The sequence below is a fragment of the Platalea leucorodia genome (genome assembly GCF_965183815.1).
Source record: "Platalea leucorodia genome assembly, chromosome: 1".
Lineage (NCBI taxonomy): Eukaryota > Metazoa > Chordata > Aves > Pelecaniformes > Threskiornithidae > Platalea > Platalea leucorodia.
In genome coordinates this window covers 70,817,095-70,837,291 of record NC_138823.1, presented here as the reverse complement: position 1 = coordinate 70,837,291, position 20,197 = coordinate 70,817,095, and the positions used below count along the sequence as shown (strand labels likewise).

At 42.7% G+C, this 20,197-nt stretch overlaps 1 protein-coding gene across 3 annotated transcripts in view; it reads right to left on the bottom strand.

Annotated features, from left to right (window-relative positions):
• The window catches only part of LPCAT1 (lysophosphatidylcholine acyltransferase 1), a 67,456-nt gene extending 54,455 nt beyond the window's left edge, over positions 1-13,001 (bottom strand). For all 3 annotated transcript variants that reach the window (XM_082314442.1, XM_082314444.1, XM_082314443.1), the window contains exons 1-3: positions 12,802-13,001; positions 5,337-5,479; positions 3,597-3,811 (exon numbers count right to left, since the gene is read on the bottom strand). In XM_082314442.1, the coding sequence (XP_082170568.1) occupies positions 3,597-3,811; positions 5,337-5,479; positions 12,802-12,918 (475 nt within the window). In that variant the 5' untranslated portion in view covers positions 12,919-13,001. The remainder of the gene's footprint in view (positions 1-3,596; positions 3,812-5,336; positions 5,480-12,801) is intronic.
• Positions 13,002-20,197: the final 7,196 nt, after the last annotated feature.

Genomic DNA, 20,197 nt, shown 5'->3' with positions numbered 1-20,197 from the left:
GTCATCTTCCCTGGGCTGCACACTTTACACTAACGTGGTCCAGAGAACTTCACATCTCCAACCTACCAACATGCTGGAAAGCCATTGTGCAGAAAGACACATCCTTCTCCAACATTGTGGTGATATGCTCCATCTGTTCTGCCATTCTCTACCTACCAGACACTGATTTTTTTGATGATTATTGAAATCTCATTTATATTTGGGCAAGCAGTTCCTCCCCAGAGTTTGTTAGCCTAGTGTGCGTGCCAAGTGGGTAATTCTCTTCACTACTGACCACTAACTGAAGAGGTCATGATTCTTCCATCAGAGCAAAAGAGCATTATTTTATTTGGCTCTTCTTTCCTTCGTTTTCTTAACAAGAAGGAAGTTGTCTGAAGGAGTCACAAGACTTAAGTCTGCTTCTGAAATTGGACTTCGTGGTCCAGGAGAGCTGCCTTCAAGTTAGAAAGCAATAAAACTCTCATACACTAGAAGCACTTGTGGAATACTTCCAATCCCATAACGAAAAGGCTTTTAATCATCCAGACTTAAAAGTGGATCAAAAAGCTTAATATTCCATGACTGGCAAACTAAGGGTACAATAATACAGGCAGCTGCTCCAGAAACCTATTAAAATACTTTCAGGACCAATCTTGGTAACCAGTTAGCAATCAGATCTTTTTGTGCCTGCTAAAGCACCTGATCCCTCTGGTACACAATGTACAATGACCTGATAAACACTGTCATTACATCAAAAAGCCAAATTACTTATATTATATTTGGATATTCTTGGATATAGTTTGGGTTTGAAGGGACCTTTAAAGGTCATCTAGTCCAACCCCCATGAAGATGAAGTAGATGAAGATCTACTCTTCACCCAAAGTCCTCATCCTTGGAAATTATCTTCAAATTTCCTCTGCTGCTTCATTTTTTACATGCTGAAAAGTCTGCTTACAGAGTTAAATTAATGTACTTCATTCAAAACTTCCCAGAAGATTCTGAATGACCATTAACAAGACTCAATTAAGAGACAGCAAGGTTAGGATTATCAATGGCTGGCTCCAAAACTTCACTGGAGATGGTACAAGTTTGCAAGCTTTACAAAATGGAAGAACAGAATGGAAAAACAATTCTGACCTCCCTGGGATAAATTCTAGATGAATGTCTAGAGTGTTGACAATTCACCACACTATCCAAGAAAAACGCGACCACCTTTTCACAGATCGCGTAAGAGAAATACCAGTTGTCCAATAACATGAAATACATTTTTGTGTGTGTATGCAGAGAAGTGTAAATAACATTGGAATTAAAATACTAGATCAAAGGAGGAAAGGATAGTCAGTAGCATCTGCTTCACAGAAAACCTCTTTCAAGTAGTAAAAGGAAAAAAAAAAAATCCCAACTTCTCTCCACTGGAAAGTTTTCACTGAATTTCAAGCCAAACTAATCATTACAGTGATTACTTACCTCTCTGTTAAGGTCTATTTACTTTAATAACACAAACTGCTGTAATTAATGTTGCTCATATAAAAGTATTCCTCTAAGAAAAAAAAAGTTTTTGAACTCTGAATCCCAGTTATGGCCTTTGCCATGCCTCATTTCCATCACATTTTTCTGAACACTTCATAATGGACTACAGAATTTTTGCGGCTGCATAACATAAAGCAAATGCAGTTATACAGGACAAAATACTCATTTACTTGACTGCACTGCACATTCCAGTAATATTCCATTAAATCACTGTATGTAGTTTTCTGGGTTTTCTGGTTTTCTGTAACTGGTTTTGCTCACACGTTAACAAAATCAAGCAAATAATTTTTAAAATTTATTGCAATAAATCTAGACTTTCAATTGAATCCTTTAAAAGTTACCTTAAAATTAAATTAGGTATATAGGAAATAGTTTGAACTACTCCAACCCAAACTATATCCAAGAATACTGGATATGCATTATTTGTGCTACAGTCAGTGTAACTACAACTTCCATATCCCTACAGATTCTCCTCAGGTTTTCCCAATTGTCCCCAGTTAATCTACTACGTAAGATAGTTAAGCAGCTACTATAGCATTCTGTCAAATGCCATTCTGCCTTTTCATCACATTTCAGTAACACAACATGGCCTGGAGTTACCTCACCTCGCTTGGGTCCTCCAAACAGTCCAGCTGCAAGTAAAGGAGAGCTCCACATGGCCTACTTCATTTTGCTGAGCTAGCAATTATTAAACAGTCAATTGAGTCAGCTGACAAAGAAGATAAATCTGCCCCTGCTTCTATGACTGGCCTGCTCCTAAAGCCCAAGATGGCCTGGATACACCTATACTGTACAGGAGTGTCAGCATGCCATCTCACAACAATATCTTCTTTCAGTATTGGACAAAGGAGTTCAATTTCTTTTTGTTTCACACAATGCTAATTTGTATACATTTGTTTTTAAAAATACATGCCTACACCCTTTTTGTTCAAAGCATCTATTAATTTTAACACAGATTTTTAACTGCCACAAACTTTTACTAAACTCTAATAGTCAGATATTCAATGAAATTGAGATATAGCTACAGTTCTGGCCTGAGCTTTACATGATACAAAGAGACCTTCATAACAAGATATTCCATATTCCCTACATGAAGCTTCCAGATGTAACCACTCACCATTTGTGGCCATGTCTCAGCTTCTGGTTTTGAACGTGTCCTTAAAACCACATTGTGTAATGAAATTTTAGGAGGATGTCAACACCAACAGCCTGATTCCACTTAGTTGAGAAAGAACTCAAAGCCTTTGTTTAGACTTTTAAATTAAAGAGTCCCTACCCAAGGTGAAAGTAAAATCTTTTGTCCTTTTTATACTACCCTTAAAATCTACACAAAGAGACACAGGAAGATTCTTTGAACTTTGCTGATACATAGACACAACATGGCAGGTTTCTCCAAAATGCTTCCACACAGACTTTGGTTAGAAGTCTACAAGCCTAAAAGCTTACACATTTTTTGGCACAACTGCACCAAAAATCACAGGTCTCTCTCAAGCCTTTGTGAGAATCTACACTGATCATTCCAAAGACAGTATTCAAACACTACTGGACTTGGGCATCTGCATTTCTTATGACTAAATCTGAGTGTGCAACAATCTGCTCTTGTTTATCTCTCACACCCTGCCTGAATCAAACTTATTGATGTATGAAGGATTAGCAGCACTCCCTCAAGGCAGGGTACCATTCAGAGCAAACAACATTCCTAAAACGCATTTCTGGGACGACACCCTAACTCGCACCAAGAAAGAAGTTTTGATGGACTTTCTCTATAGCCCCATCCTAATTTGCTTTTCTACTTGTCGGGTCTTAAAATGTTGCAGTTTCACTGCAAATTTAACCATGAGTTCTATAGGATTGTTTTGACTTTGTACAATGATTCAACTTTGGAGAAAGGAAAAAAAAAACCCCAAACACATCCCTCCCCAATTTTTTCTATTGACAGTCAAGGTAGACCAGTAAAAAAAAAAAAAAATCTCACCATATATTATAGCAAAATTTTCTTTGTGTTTCAGGCTCTCATACACAACCAGTGAACTTCCTAAGTAATCATTTTTAATTGTTCTTGAAAAATTAAGTATCTACCAACTTACTTCCCCAAACAGGAATATCTTTGCTTTCTGCTTTCATCACAATGGAGGCAAAGGTCATAGTTACTGGAATGGCATCAAAGTAGGAAGAATGGGGAGCCACAGTTAATATTGCTGCTTCCGCCGGCAACGCCCGTCTGCCTTTTACATTTATCCAGTGGAATCCACCAGCAAGCCACATCATTCTCATGATTGCTTTCAGCAAAATATCCACTATCCTGTAAAGAGTTGAGAAAACAGTTATACTGCCACAGGAATACCTTAAAATAATGAAAAGAAAAACGTTAGATAAAAACTTTATAAGCATGACAAAAGCACAGATAGGATACGCTGCTTAAACAGAGCGGGAACACTGCATAGACCTTTTGCTTTCTCTTTCTCTGCAAATTTAAGACCACTTTAAAGGTAAGATGCCATTCAATTTCATTTCATGCCTGAATATTAATGCTTTTTAATTACAACAAAATTGGCATTTTTATCATTAATTTTGATTCAGACTATGACTGTTGAGTTTCTCCTATACAATGTCTAATAACACTTCCGAGTAACACCAAAAAAGCTCTAGTAAACTGAGTCCTGAAAAATGCTATTAGGATATTACTAGAATGCAACAACCCTGATTCTTGTGTTCAAGTTTACCCACACAAGACAGTGGAGAAGCATAGGGCAGAGATTCTCTAACACAGAGGTGCCTACAGAACACATCTGTGAGCTTCGGAAACATTTTACTTTCTTCCATTTTCCCCATCTCCTTCTAAAGTGGGGTTTGTTTGTTTGTCTGTTTTTTTGGCAGGGGGGGCAGAGGGGGGTTGCTTGTTTTTTAACCTGACAGTGAGAGAAACGTTTACTTTGAACCAATAGAGTGCAAAAACCAAACACTACAAGTTGTTACACCCACAGGGACTGGAGGCTGGAGAGCAGGGTGACACTGACAAGTGGACAAAACGGGAGAGGGACAATCTAAAAAGCTTCAAAATAACTACATGCAAGATTGAAGGCAGTCCATTATTCCCTTAGTCATTATACTGATATAATTCCAAATGAAATGTAAGGTGACATGCCTCTGTGGTTCTCAACCTCCTTCCCTCCGGTGATGCAAAATACAATCAGCTTCCCCCATGCTAGTGCCAGCTCCTAATTTTGAACTTCTCTACAGAAGAGGTGATACACTCCTCCTTCCTTGCTCCTCAAACGGCAGTTTTCATGGATGGGTGAACACTAGCTTACATTCTACCTCAATTAGCATTCTAATATCAAAGCAAACACAGACTTATTAACAAGCACTAAAGCACAGGGCAAGTCCTCAGAGAATCAACAGAAGTTTTGTCAATTCATCACAGGGTAGCAAACAATGGGGTGAAGCAGTTCAAAACAACAATTTAGAACATGAAATCTGGGCACATTCTGCAGTGTCAATCTTCATAACAAGAAGCTGACATTACGGGAATAACTGAAATCGAAGGATGTCACAATGAAGCTTCACACTACATCCTCAATAAAGATAAGAGGCCAGAGATGATCAATTTTTCTCCCTGTAATTCTTGGGTCACCTAGTAAATCAAACAGTGGAGGTATTTTTAGTTTCCCATCTGAGGAAAGCGTTTAAATAATAATTTTTATGTTTTTCTTTTGAAGAGAAAGGCAGGTCTATGGGACAGATATCAGGTATTTCCAATCTTCTCTACTTCAAACTGCTGAACTAAACAATGATTCTGTCAGTATTTCACCACATCAGTGACTCACTTTCGCCACCAGGAGAGGGGCTTTTCAAGCTCTTGCTCGTCAGATCCCATTGAAGCAATGAATGCAAAAGGCCAGGCCAGCAACATCATAAAAGCAGCAAAAAAGAGTCGGATAGGAAACAGAGTCAAGGTCATGAAGGCAATCTGCAAAATCCAAAACATAAGCGTTATTCTAACACAATCTTGGACTGAAAAAGTCAGTGATACCTAGAAACTGATGTAAAGTCTTTAACTTAAAAATATCTAATGTTAAAAATAGCAGAATACACTTCAATTCCAAACAAATAATTGTGGCGTATGCTGTTGTGGTTTAACCCCAGCCAGCAACTAAGCACCACACGGCCACTCGCTCACTCTCCCCCTGGTGGGATAGGGGAGAGAATCGGAAGGGTAACAGCGAGAAAACTCATGGGTTGAGATAATGACAGTTTCATAGGTAAAGCAAAAGCCACGCACGCAAGCAAAGCAAAACAAGGAATTCATTCACTGCTTTCCACGGGCAGGCACATGTTCAGCCATGTCCAGGAAAGCAGGGCTCCATCACGCGTAATGGTTACTTGGGAAGACAAAACGCCATAACTCCAAACATCCTTCCCCCTCCTCCTCCTTCTCCCAGCTGTATATGCTCAGCATGATGTCATATGGTATGGAATAGCCCTTTGGTCAATTAGGGTCAGCTGTCCCGCCTGTATCCCCTCTCAACTTCTCGTGCACCCCCAGCCTACTCACTGGTGGGGTGGTGTGAGAAGCAGCAAAGGCCTTGACTCTGTGTAAGCACTGCTCAGCAGTAACTAAAACGCCCCTGTGTTATCAACACTGTCTTCAGCACAAATCCAAAACATAACCCCATACTAGCCACTATGAAGAAAATTAAGTCTATCCCAGCCAAAACCAGCACACATGCGTAACAATTTTGTATTCACCAATCTTAATTAGAGCTGAAACACAGCACGCTCTTTAAAGCTAATGCAGTCTTAGCCTTCCACACTTCTTCAGACCCTATGTTTGTCAGTAAATACATCTGCATGCTCTTTTCCCTTTCTGCAGCCTCACATTAAGTAAATATTTAACATGGGTGTGTTGTAAATCTTACTGCACTACAGAGAAGTCAGCCTGTCACAGCAGCTCCCAGCCAGAGATGTGCACTTCTTCAGCAGGGTGCATTCACATGGCAATACAGGGCCCAACCTGGAAAGCTCTTCCAGGACGGGGCAGGCACCAGTTACTCTGCTGTATGTTCTTGGAACTAGAAGCTATGGGGAACCGCAGTGGCGAACACCGTGCAAAGACAGTTTGTCTGGACAAACATCCGGGCATGGATATGAGTTTATGTTCCAAGCCTGTGCTAACAGGCACAGTCCCCTGAAAGACAGAGGTTTTCAGCAAGTTATCCTTCCCTGGGAAGCCACAGTGAACCTAGCTGCTTCTGCATCTCCTCCCAGCACTCTGGTTCTCAGAGAGCCCATTCCCAGCCAGCCAGCCCTTTGCCTTCAACTTTGGTGAAAAACATGTCATGTTGGAACTTCTCCCACAGTAGGGCCTTTCCTGAGCTGTCTGGAGTTGTTCCCAACTGTCCTCCAGAAAACACAACTTAGCAACTATCTGTGAAATGATCCACTTGCTCCAGGAAACAGTTCCAGAAGCCAAGAGTCCCAACTTTCTCACTCAAAAGACAGGAAGAAAGAAAAAAAAACTCTTGAAGTGGAGGAGGGTACAGCTTCAGATGACTGGCTAAGGGAGAGAGAAAGAACTGAAAACTGTTTGAAGCTGCCTGGGGTAGCACCAATGCTCCTCAAGCTGTGCAATGGAGGCTAGCAGAAGATGAAGATGACACTATGAAATAGAAGGGCCATGTAAAGAAAGAGAATTCAAAAGGAAATATGCTCCATATTCACAGGTGCACCAGATGAGGTAGAAAAGTACTTTTCAGCATCACAATGGCTTGGGCAAGGATGAGTAATGAGGCATACAGTGCTGTCTCATGTTGTGCTTAATCTGATGCATCTCCAGGCTGCTGTGGAAAGCATTATTCATATTCTTCTTCTCTTCCCTGATGCAGATCTAGTCATCTTGCAGCTCAGTTTTCCATTGATCAGTTCCTGCTTCCTCTCACTTCCCGAAACAGCTCAATAACCGATACACCCTGTAGCTGCACAAATCTGTAGATCTAGGGTAGAGGCAGGGAACACACAGCAGGAGAAAAGCCTAAGCTACCAGCCCGCTGCAATGCCAGATTTTATAGTGATGGTTCAGACTGGCACCATGATCTCATAACGACCATGGCTTCACTCCCCAAAACAGGATCCCAGTTCCTGGCTGGACTGCTTCAGTTTGCAGAATTGGAAGAAAAAGGATTTTTTTTCTTAGATGGGCTAGTTTCCCAGATGACCCAGTTCAACTTCCTAAACCGGCAATGGTCAGATGAGTGCTGAAGTCATACCAACTCATGCAACTCTGCATCCATAGACAAGACCACCACATCTAGCAGCAAATAGGGGAGCATTCATCTGCAAACTGGAGAAGAGAGAGCAGCTGCCTTCTAGGCTCATAAGATACCAACTACCAGCTGTCAAGAAAAAACGGAAACAATGCAGGTGAGGACACAGTCCTCTGGGATTCACACCCTCTCCCTCCCACTCCTCAAAGTCTCCTATACCAGGGCAAAGCTGAACAGCAGGTGACTAGTGGTGAGCTATTCAGTCCTTTGCATCTCTGTAGCAATCCTTTGTATCAACATCACTTTAGAGCCACATCGCAGAATGGAAGCAGTAGTTGCATCCGTAAGGTAGTGAAAGATAGCCTAAGTGTGTAGAAAAGGCCTCTTGGTCTTCTATGTCCAGATCCAACAGTGGTGGAAATGGCCAGTGAGAAGCAGTTCCACGTACACAGGTGTATGGGGTCTGGCTGTGACACCAGCCTCTTTTTTAGCAGGTGGTAGCATAGTACCTGTCCACACAAGAAATTTGGTAGGAGAGTGAAGAAGTATGTTTGGCCCCTGAAGGAGGTTAGGAATCAACAAAGACACTAATATTTGAAAAGTAGTTCAGTCTACATCTGCATTCAGACACCCTCCTGGGTAAGAAAACTTCTATACCGTAAAACCTACGTACAGTAGTAGTGTCAGTGTCAGACAGAAAAAGGGACAAGATCCTGTCCCCACTGGCCATCAGAATGCAGGAGACATATATTCCCGGTCTGACCTTGTACAGACATCTTATTTTGGTGATCGTATTACTACATATTGAGGACAATCACCCAGACGTTTTCTATTAAAATTACAAATTCTATCTGGCAATAAGTCATACATAACCACCTGTGTTCTGAGATACATTTAAAAAACCCTAAAGGTCCATCTGGAGCTGTACCTTGGGAGGTTCAGCTCATGACTGATTTTTCTCAAGAGGGGTTTGACTACAGCTCATTTCACATTTGCTGGTCTACACAATCCTACTTAGTTTTTCAGAAGTTGAAGTGTATGCTGTGAAAGACCCATGGAGAGCAGGAAGGCAGAGGATGGCCTTACAGCTTGTAACAGAAGGCTGCCCTGAGAAACTGTACTCTACTCTTCCATCAGAAGGGCTTCAGTCTGATGAAAGGCAAGTCGCTTAAACTAAACAGACAATGTATGTTCTCCTCATTTAGAGGCTCTGCATTCAGATTTCAGTATGAGCTTACATTGAAGGCATAAAATATTTAAGTTCTCCAAAACATCAGGTCCTACATATCTAAGCACTGGGCAAAAGAGTCACAGAGTACACTTGTTTCTCCTTCTGTATGTCTCAGTTTCCTGTCTTGAAAGACAGTACTATCTCTCTCATGCACAGAGAAGCTGAAAAAATGCATCTTTGAAATTAGCGATACAGCGAGAAACATCATTAAAAACCAGTTTATTCACAATAAAATTTCCATGACTTATTACAAAGTAGTGGTCACATTGAACAAAAAATAGAATAATGAACTGCACATTTAACATAGTAGAGGTTTTGATTTTTCTTTTAAACATATCAGAGACTACGTCTTGCCCCACACTTTCACTTCCTCACTATTATCATCCCTATAGCCTCAATTCACCAAAGATGGCACTGAAAGAGCTAGGAACTCATCCCTCAACAACTGTCTTACTACCCGCTTTTCCACTCTGCAAGTTCCCTGATTGACACAATTGTGGAGATAAATACAGTAGAAATTTTCATGTGCAACTAAGCCAATCTAACAGATCATTGCTGCTAAAGAGGGTGGTCCTGTTCACTCTCCCCTCAATCCTCCCCTTGAGGCAGCTCTAGCACTTATCTGAGCTTGCAATGAGCCAATACAGCTCATTAGAGTGAAGAAAAGCAATCCCAGCAAAAGAAAACAATCAGAATACAGAAAAACACCGTTGCCTGCTGGTTTAATGAGCCAAATCAGCTCACCAAGGCACCAAAGGAACACCAGCATTGGTGCAATAAAAGGGCCAGAAACACTGGAAGCAAGGAAAATGGCATTGTATTGTGTTTTTAAGCGGCAGGGAAACAATGCTATGAACACTTTGTGACAGCTCCAGTAATGCTTCTGCCTGTTCTGCAGAGGTAACTAGAATCAAGAGCTTTGACTTATGCGATAGGTGCCCAGAGGATGCTAGGAGGAACAAAATTCATGGTTAATGAAATCATGTCTGTCTTTCTTCCAAAAAGGATCTTTTTATTGTAGTACTGAAATAAAACAGGCAGCTTCAAGAATGACCCCCACTGTCACTCTCAGATCAGAGTGAAATAACCATCATTTCTACAGGAAGCACTGGACTCGCTTCTCAAATAGTCTTACTGCTTTTACACTCCTGTTATCTCCCAGTTTTTATAAAGCAAATAAAAGATGATGTGAATAACTTCTTGGCACTCAAATGGATTTCTTTTTGCTGCTGTTCTTCCTTTTTGCGGTTGTTTCGTCCTCTTACTTCCTACTTTTTTTTTTCACTCCCACAGTCTCAGGCTGAAATGTTCTAAAATGCATTTACTTTGAGTTGTATTAATGAGCAAAAAAGCTAATCTAACCTCTTGCAGAGTGCAGGATGAGGGAGGGATGAGGTGGTAGTGAAGATAATGCGGCTATCTGACAGACCACCAGCAACAGACCGTCAGACAAAGCAGTCTTCTTTCCCAGTCCCCTGTGCTCACCAACTTTTTCACGTACCTTCAGTCCTCACATGTTCCTCACCTTCCTTGATAGGCTTTGCAATCCCAGAATTCACCCCTGTTAGATTCACAGCGCGGATTAGAAAAACCTATGACACAATATGCACCTACAGCTGAACAGGAAGTGAGTTCAGCTGTAATGCTTTATACTGTCATACCAAACCCTTAGTAACAGGCCAGGATTCTATGGAAGAGAACGCACACTGCTGTAATTGACTGTAAAGCAGCCTCCCCATTCAAGAAGTCTCCTTTCTGGGAGAGCAACATTTCTTATAAGCGGAACAGTTCCCCAGCTCTTCTTTAACAGCCCCTATCTCAAGCACAGCTTTTCTTTTAATCAGCAAAGAGGTTAGGAGAGCATGATTAAGGCAAAGAAGAAAATCTATCACAGTTCTCTATGTCAGCTTGTGTGCTTTTTTCTCACATAAAACTGCAGAAATAAGAGGTTGAGAAAGGCTGGGTTAAAGAACTCTGTGCCACTGTACATCAATAAAAGATTGCTCACTTAAAAAGCAAGACCGAGCCACACTCTTTGGTGAGGCTATTCCTTTGGTCTGCACACTGTAAAAAAAATACAGAACTTTAAACACATCTTGCAGTTTTCATTGAAAATAACAAATCCTTGAAATCCAATGGCAAAGCTCATGTCTCATACAGATGTACAGGGCAGCCCACACAGAAGGCAGGTATGTTTTATGACCAGTCACTTTGCTGGCAAAGCGGCTCAAGGTTTGTGAGGACTAGCAACAGCTCAGCAATGCCAGTAGCTCATATGAGACTCAATACTGCAAAAACTGTGAAACTGGTACTCTGCCCTCCCAACAGTACTTTTAAAATTCCTTATAAATAGCCAAATAGAAAGTGACATTAAAAAGATACATTAACACTGCAAAAATAAAACATTGTTATTGTTATAATTAGATACAATCTTAGTCCATAGGAACACATGCTATCTTTGCTTCTCTCTGCTCCCTAAAAGACTTCTACCTCATTAATTACATAGAAAACATGACTTAAGGAACAAAGTAGGGTTACACAGAAAAGAAATCATTACAACTACGTGATTTATTGAGGAAGCTCTAGGTATAAACTGAACGAGGCAAACGACACAAACCTCTTCTCCCTTCTCCCATTCAAACAATTTATCAGTAACCACTGAATTCAGCATTTAACTGTACCATTCTGGGAAACTTGATTAAAAAAAGTAAAAACATTTTCTACTGGAGTCTACTATGAATTCCTTGGCTGCCAGATACGTAACATGAGGCACATTCCAGTGTTTTGTAAATCAGGCCATACATGTCTTAGGTTAAGTATCTGGACAGCAACAGGGCAATGCAACAATGAACTTTGCTCAGAATGTAAATTAAATGAAAGGTGGATCTAAAGCACCTTGATCAGAGAGGTTCACTATTAGTGGATCTTAATTTCCATGTTGATAGGTGCTGCAGGCTGTCAGGCCCCCAAAACAACAGCTTTAAGGAAGTGAAGTGTTACCATGATGAAAGTACCAGAAATGGCCAACCCCTATTAGGTGAGCCTTTGGTGGCATTTCTTCATCCAGCAAGTGACCCAGAACTTATTGAAAGCCTAAGACAAGGGCCACGCACTCTGAATATCCAACCACCCACTGCTCACAGTATGAAGTGAGGCAGTCAGTGGCACGGAGGAAACAAAAAAAAAAAAAAAAAAGCCATGCAACTGCAAATTTGCATTTTAATACCGATTCTTGCCATCTCACGCTACCTGTGCAATGTATAAATTATGCCGCAGGGATTATTTAGCCAGGGGCCAAACTTCAGATGCAGGGGATGCCTCGGCCTGGGCATACCTTAACTTGCCGCCGGAAAAGACTGCCTCCACAGGACTGTTCCCCTGCCCCCCTCATTTAAAAAAAACAACAACAGAAAACCATTTTTTTTTTAAACAATGTTTTTTTTTAAAGAAAGCAGCGGCGGCGAAGCGAAGGCACACGCCCTCCCAGCGGCGGGCGCTACAGCGGCCGTTGGCCCCGCGAGCCCCCGCGCCTCGCGGCCGCCCCCAGCCCCCGCCCGCCCCGGGCACGGCACCGCGCCGCCGCCCCCGCCCGCCGCAGCCCCCGCAAGCCCGGCTTCCACACACGCACCCACCCACCCACCGGTTTTCCCCGTTCCCGCCGCCCCCGGCGGCTCACAAAGCGCCGGCGGCAGGGTGCCCCCGCCCGCCGCAGGAGGCGGCCCGCCAGCCGGTGCGCCGCGGGGGACGCGCGGAAGGAGGCGGCGGGAAGGGGGGAGCCGGGCCCCCGCACGCCCCTACCTTGGCTTTCTCCAGGGGGCTGAGGCGCAGCTGGTGCACGAAGGGGCTCCGCGGCGGCGGCCCGCGCTCCCGGCTGCCGGCCACGCAGCATCCCCGGCCGCGGCTGCTCAACTTCATGGCGGGGCAGGACTAGGCGCGGCCCAGCACGGCGAGGGCGCGGACGCTGCGCAGCGACCGCTAGTCCCCGACTAGCGGCGGCGACGAGCGGGCGGGCGGGCGGCCACCGGCGGCCAGCTCGCTCGCCACTAGACGCCGGCCCCCGCCCTCCTGGGGGCCGCGCATGCGCCCTGCGCGCCGGCTACAGCGGCTCGGCCGGGCGCCGGTTTCCGCGTCGGTTGGGGGGGGGCGGGCGTGGGGGGCGCGCGCGCGCTCCCCTTCCCTTCCCCGCGTGGCGCCGCGCGCGCACTCGCGCGCCCACCCACCCGCCGAGCGCCCGCCGTTTGTGACCGTTCCCCTCGTGGAATGCCGGGAGAGCGGCCCCGCCCGCCCCCCCCCCCCGCGGCGCCCCGCTCCCGCCGGCTGCCGGCCGCCGCGGGGGAGGCTGAGGGGGCACCGGCGGCCGGGGCGGCGAGGGGGGACCTGCCGCCGCCGCTGCTCGTCCTCGGGTGCGCCGCGGGGCCGGGGCTGGCAGCGCGCTGGGGCCGCAGGCCGGGGGTCGCGCTGGGCGCGGGGCAGCTGAGGGGGATTTTTAAAACAACTGAAAAACAAAAGGGATAGGGGGCATCTCCGCGCGGCGGCGATCGCTCTTCGATGCGATAGCAGTAACGCCGCGGGCGGTCGATCGTATGGAATGAACATCTTTGCCGTACCTGGAAGAAGCAAGATGTTGTACTCGCACCACGAGGCGAGGCGTGTGTCAAGTCTACGGGGAATCTTCTCTTCCGAGCAAACCTGGACGTTTTTTGATGAAGAGTCTAGCTAATTTGCGCCCGGGGGTCTTGACAGAGTTGGCTAAGGAAGTATCTAAGTTTGGGGTTTAATAAATCTTTAAAGAAGTTCTTGAGAAGTAAAAAAAGCACTCGCGTTCTCCCCGCTTTCAAAAGATCAAACAGAATGACCTGTACAATTCTTGACTGTTTAGCTAATCAACCACAGGCAAACCAGTAGAAAAGGTACATAAACCGTTTGATAAAGAACTATGTAAGATAATCCTTAACATCAATCATCTCACAGGTCTCACAAAACAATTCTGATAGCCTTATTCAGTGACATTTAAAGGTAAATTGATAAAAGCAACTGCAAAAACATTGTGACTCTACAGTTCCTACAGTTAGGCTTAGAACTGCAAAATGGTCTCCAAATCCTATGGTTAATATCATTTATACTTCTAATGGCTAATGCTATTAAATGGTTAATGACAGATTAATAGTTTTTGACTTCTGAAAGATCAGAAAAATTTTCAGAGGTTAGTCTTCATGATATTGGGATTTCTGAGGTTCTGCAGGCTCAGCATCTTTCAAGATCTTTACCAAAGATCCAAAATAAACTCACTGTTAATAAAATCCGTGAATGTGCTAAATGGTAACTTTGGTAAACTACTGTGAGAGCAACTGCAATGTCATCTGGACTGCTTAGTAAAATTAACACTTTCAAACAGGCTTTTACAGCCAAATCTGTATATATTTTGCAAGAATACAAGCCACGCCTCTGGAATGAGAGCTTGTGTCTTGGAAAAGATCATCTGAAACCAATTTCAAGTAAACTATTAAAGATAAGGTGCCAGTGCAATGTGTTCAGTATGACTGTTGGATGTACTACCAGGATTAGCGTACAGGAAACCAATTACTATGTTTGTTAATGAGACCGATACTAGAACAAGGTGTGTAGCTTTGACATTAAAGATCAAGTGGTGCAGAAAAGACCTGCCAAAATATTACAGGACTGGAGGAAATCTGTTACAACAATACATTTAAAAAGCTACATCAATTTAATTTGTCAAAAAGGTCTGCAAGAGTTAGCCTTACTGCAGTGTTCAGATACCTTCACAAGGAAAAAGTACCACATGCTAAAGCCTTTTAAAATGGTAGAAAAAAATGTAGAACAATCAGTGGTCAGGAGCTGGGATAACCTAATGCAAATGTAGCTGTTTTAATCGTAAACAAGTTCCTTGGTTCAGTTTGGGACTAGTGATAAGACTTACTGGCCCATGGTCAAAGTATGTGATCCAATGATCCCTTTTAACCTTAAACTCTCTAAAGTATTTCAGCTGCATTCCAAACGATTTGGCTGCCCTCTCCTTTGCTCCCTCTCCAGTGACTTCAAGCCAGTGGTTAGTTCCGCCATACGGGGCTGATCTCAATCATAAACGACAGATTTCTTGAGGAATGAAGCAGGGCCCGCACACCGCCTGGCCAGGGAGGGGTCCGCTGTGGCTCCCCACGGGGATCTGCCCGGCTTGCCAGCCGGTAGAAGCTGTCCTGTCGGGTCAGCAGGCAGGAGGTGGTGGCCACTGGCTACCCAGCATGCAGCCCATCGGAGGGCTCTAGCGCATGCACTCCTTCCCCATGCAGTAGGCGTAGGACGCGGGATGTGATGAGGGTATTGGAACAGGTTCAGCTGTGAGATGCAAGCAGGCTTCTTTTTAGTCCTGCTAGTTGTGTTTTATTAGTATTCTAAAGCCAGCTTCCAAAAGTGATCTAATATTATTAGTCACATCAGAGTTTTTGGTATTCGTAGCATCTTCCACAACTGTAAAATCCAGTGGAGTATTAGACACTTGCCTGTTTCTCTAGCTCTTAAACCTTCACTATTAGAGCACCTGCTCTGTATTATTGAGTGCACAAGCAGTTATTCTAACTTTTTATTACTGCTTTCATGGGTTTAGTCTATTATTTTCTAATTACCACATCTGTACCGCCTGAAAGAGTTTCCAGGACACTTTGTAGTTTTATAGAACTCATTTGTTGGGTAGGAATAATGTTCCATGAGTTGTAATTTGATGGCCATCTTCTAGGTTGTTTTGGAGTCTGTATGAACATATATGAACTATTAGGAGGTTAAGAGGTGCTTCCCTGGATTTTGGTTTTCATTTGTTTTCTTTAAAATTCTGCTGTGATCAGTATAACTTAAGACTGATAACTTAAAATGTACAGCCTAGCTTTCTTAAATTTTCAGGAATGTTTTTCCCTGTCTCTGTAGTCCCTTTAATCTGTAATAGTAAAAAGATGGATCTAAGCCCTGTTTCTTGTGAAAGAAAATTTGCCCAGTGAAGGAGCTGAGCGTGAGCCCTGGAACAGGGCAGTCCCATGGCAGGGCAGAATAAATCACACTTACACGACGCTACTGCTTTCCGTGCCTGGAAAGTTTATTTGGATCCTTTCAGAGGCACATGATGAAACTTGCCCCTGGAATATTATTATACGACCTTGAGAAGATGGGGGTAAGACTCTGCAAGTGTGTATTAAAAAAGGGCAGTATTTTATACTTATAATATATAGCATAATATAATTATTTAAAAACAAGTATTTTTCTTTTTGTGAATTAATTTGGAGATTGAATAAAGTGCATCTATAGTATTGGGGTTTGATTGCTACTTTTTCGTGCAAATCACAAAAAAGCTATAACTATGATGTTGCTGTCAAGGCTGGCATATGCTACATAGGTCATCTAATAAGGACTTATAAGGACACAAGAAGCGGTGATAAATTTATTGCAGGATTTATGGAATCTACCTTGCTTCACAAGAGGAGAAAATGTGTGATACATTATGTTGGATGTAAGTGTATTATGATACAACTGGAAAAGGAAATGTTGAAGCTGACTATCATGAGAATAAATTGCAGTAAGCTCTCAAATAATCTCCTCAGGGAAACTGTGGAACCTGAGACCATTAAAATGAGAGTGCACAAACATATAAGTGCCATTCTACCCTGGTGCGCAAAAGCTCTAATTGGTCCTTTCTGTCATTCACTTATATGATTTATAGGGAGCTGTACAAATAAGAGGACTCGGGTATAAAAAGCATACAAATATTAATTATGAAATATGCTTCTGTGAGCCTTGAAGTGGGAAAAGGAGTATTCAATATTTAACATCTAAGCTGAAGTGGTTTTCTCTAAATCAAATAAACGTTTAGAAAAAGCAAGTATGTTGACCACAGCACTGAACTTTATTTAAAAAAAAAAAATATTTTCTTGCCTAGGAGAAGTCCTTGCTTTGATTTTTATGATGGTCCTTGACCTTGATGGCCATTTCGTAGAATCAGCTGATACCCATTCAAGCACAATTCAGGTACATCTCCACCCTTAAAACTTTTCTACAGTTGATTTCACATGTTCCATGGGGGGGGGGAGGGGTTGTTGGGTTTTTTTTTCTTTCGTCCTTTCTTATTTTTTCCCTCATGGCTACCATTGCAAATCTACTCAGTGTTTAAACCAGGAAAGGTTTTAAAAATATTTGAAAAAAAATATTCTGCGAAGAGAAAAATCAAATAAATTCATGTTGAATTACTAGCAGTACTACAGATTTTGCAATGAAAATGTGCTCAAGTTTTTCTTCTGATTTGAGAGGAAATGCAGAATCCATCCGACTTTTGAATCAGGAAAGGAATGGCTGGAGTTAGTGGCAGGGCTGTGGGAAGAACAGCAGTTTCTTGTTTTGGTAGTGCTGTATTATCTTGGATGTGTCAGCCTGAAGACATAAGAGGCCATTGTGACAAAAAAAAAAAAAGGATGAGACCTCCCTCATTCAGGAATTATTAGGAAACAATTCAGGGTTTTCAAGAAATAATTGTTCACTTAATATGTACTTTTCACCTCGGGATTCCCAGTGTTGTAATTCACACCTGCCCTTGGCTTCAGCAGTTGCGAACAAACTCATCAGTTCCCATCTGACGATGGCCTCTCAGTACTGGAGCAGGAGAAGGCCCATGTGTTAGGTGTCACAGAGTCTTTGCCAGGTGCTGAGCAGTCCACGGTTGCTCACAAACGCTGCCCCTGCACACCACTGGCAAAACCCAGCATTATGAGGGTGAGGGAACTTAAGGAGCAGTGCCTGCTGATTCCATCCTTCCCCCGTTGATGAAAAGCAATTTTGGGCAGCTGGAGGAGCCTTGCTCAACACTTTCAGAGGCTGATCCAAGACTGTGGAACAAATTGCCCTGGGATCTGAGATCTGCCTCATACTCGATCACTTGATCAAGAGTATCCCAATTCCTCTTGTGTATTTTATTTCTCCCTTTATAAGTTTTTAGACTGAAACCCAGAAGAAAGAGGCCATAGTGGTTCTGGTAATATCTCACTGACCTTTACATGTACTGGTTTGCAGGGATGGTTCAGATCTAGACTAAACTCCTCTCAGTTCTCACTTGAAAAAACACATCCTTGTAAATGGCTGCACACACGAGGTGCATGAAGATAAAAATAGAGCACAGATAAAGGGGACTAGGTACAAATTAAAGCAGCAAATGTTTTCAGTGCTTTACTATGCTTGTAGCCCTCTATATCTGTGTTCCTTTCTTTTTCATCTTCATACACCTTCTTCCTCTTCTTTCTCTGAATGTCTTAGCTGAAAACACTTTACGTTTCTAGTCCCAATAGGAAAGAGAAATCCTAAGGAAATGAAGCAGTCTCTCCCTGACATAAGATAATCTTGGAAGGTAAGGAATTAAACCCTTGAATATTTTTCTGTGACTTTTCAGGTACCTCTGTGGTTTGCAAGTAGAATATGCTTGCTCATCAAATTCTACAGATGTACTTACACTCAAAAGAAGCAATTTTTCTCTGCCCATATCTAAAGCCTGTGCCCAGGTACGCAGCATGTAAAGCTCCATATGGCTGTCATGGTAATTTTTGCAAGTTGGAGTACTAGCTACTGAGTCAACATTTTCCATCTTCCAGATCACGTTATATAAGGTAGATAAGAACATCTTTCTGCAGACTCCACACTTGTATCTTTGTGCAAATATTACAATATCTTATGAAAACACCTTTTGAATTCCAACACATTTGAACTTCGAGTTTGTACATATTCTCTTCCACTCGCTTCCTATGATTTCTCATTTCTAAGTCACTACGTATTTACAGAGGTTTTGTAGTATGCAACCTTTATTTAAAGAGCACTAAATTAACATTATTCAGAAGATGAGTAAAGCGGTATCCAAAAGATTTATTTTAGGAAGCTTTGTGCATTATTCATATAACAAAATAATCATGGAGATTGCTGATAAGGTGGATCAAATTCATATAAATGAATTCACCAGAAGCAGCCTTTGTGAAATTATTACCATGATCCAATCACATCCAATACCACTTTCCAATCACATGAAATGCTTCATTTAATTTTTCTGAAGTAGTAAAGTCTAATATGTTTTAAATATTTATTTACTATAAGCTAGTAACACTGGTTAAATATGCAAAACATAACATACAAACATTTTATGCTTTTGGAAGTGCAAATAGGATGAGCTGCCAAAAGATCCCTGGGCAAGAATGTCCAGATTCAATCTGTTGCCTTGGGAGGCAGATTATAGGGAGGCAAAATCACAGCCTGTAGTGAAAAAGAGACCATATGGGACTCACAGTGGTGCCAGTGGCTTTGTGCCCAGCTCATGCCCCTGCCCATGCCAGCTCCCTGGCAGCTGCAGCCCTCAAATGAGACAGGGCAAGGCAGAAACAGGCAGCCATCTCTTTCTTACCTGTATGCCTCTCCCCACTCTGCTGGGGGAAGAGGGAGATAAAAGTAAGCATGTGTGCGTGCGTGCCTGTGTGTCTGTCTTGGTGGGGAGAGCGGGGATACACTGACTGCTCTCCAGATACAGATGGACACACAGGTCTTCCCTGGGGTCAGTAAAATCCAGGGATCGTGTGAAAATACAAAATATGGCTGTGCAACAATAAGTGGTTTATTCCGATTGCGTTTGGCTTCCACAAATAAGAACCACAACGGGCTGCACCTGTGTATCTGCCAGTCAGGATAACCCAGAGGCAGGACAGGACGCAGGGAGAGCAGACGGTGTAGCCAGTAGAACCAAGTAGGACGATAAAGAACTGCCAAATACAGATATGTTGCTTCAGGATGCGTCATTGACTGCGTCATCCAGTGGAATAACCCATCTAAATCTAAGCATATTAAGTTCTCCAGCGAGTTTATTAATGTGGGCTAACACCATCTGTTTGTAGACACACAGCATTTTATCTCTCATTAACATGATACAGCAGTTAAATTTAGATAGGCTCTTGTATGAGCTGAGTATCATTTAGCTGTTCTTCATGCTATGAATGATTTCTAGATGCTGGAGTGGTTAATTAATATGATTGATTGTACCTAACTTTTCTACAGCTTTTCTTAAATTCAAGATCATATAGCCAATAGAAAGACAATTCTTTGAATACAGCATTTTGTGTTAGTAGCATTTCAGTGGAAGTATTTTAAAACAGTGAGCCATGATGACAAACGA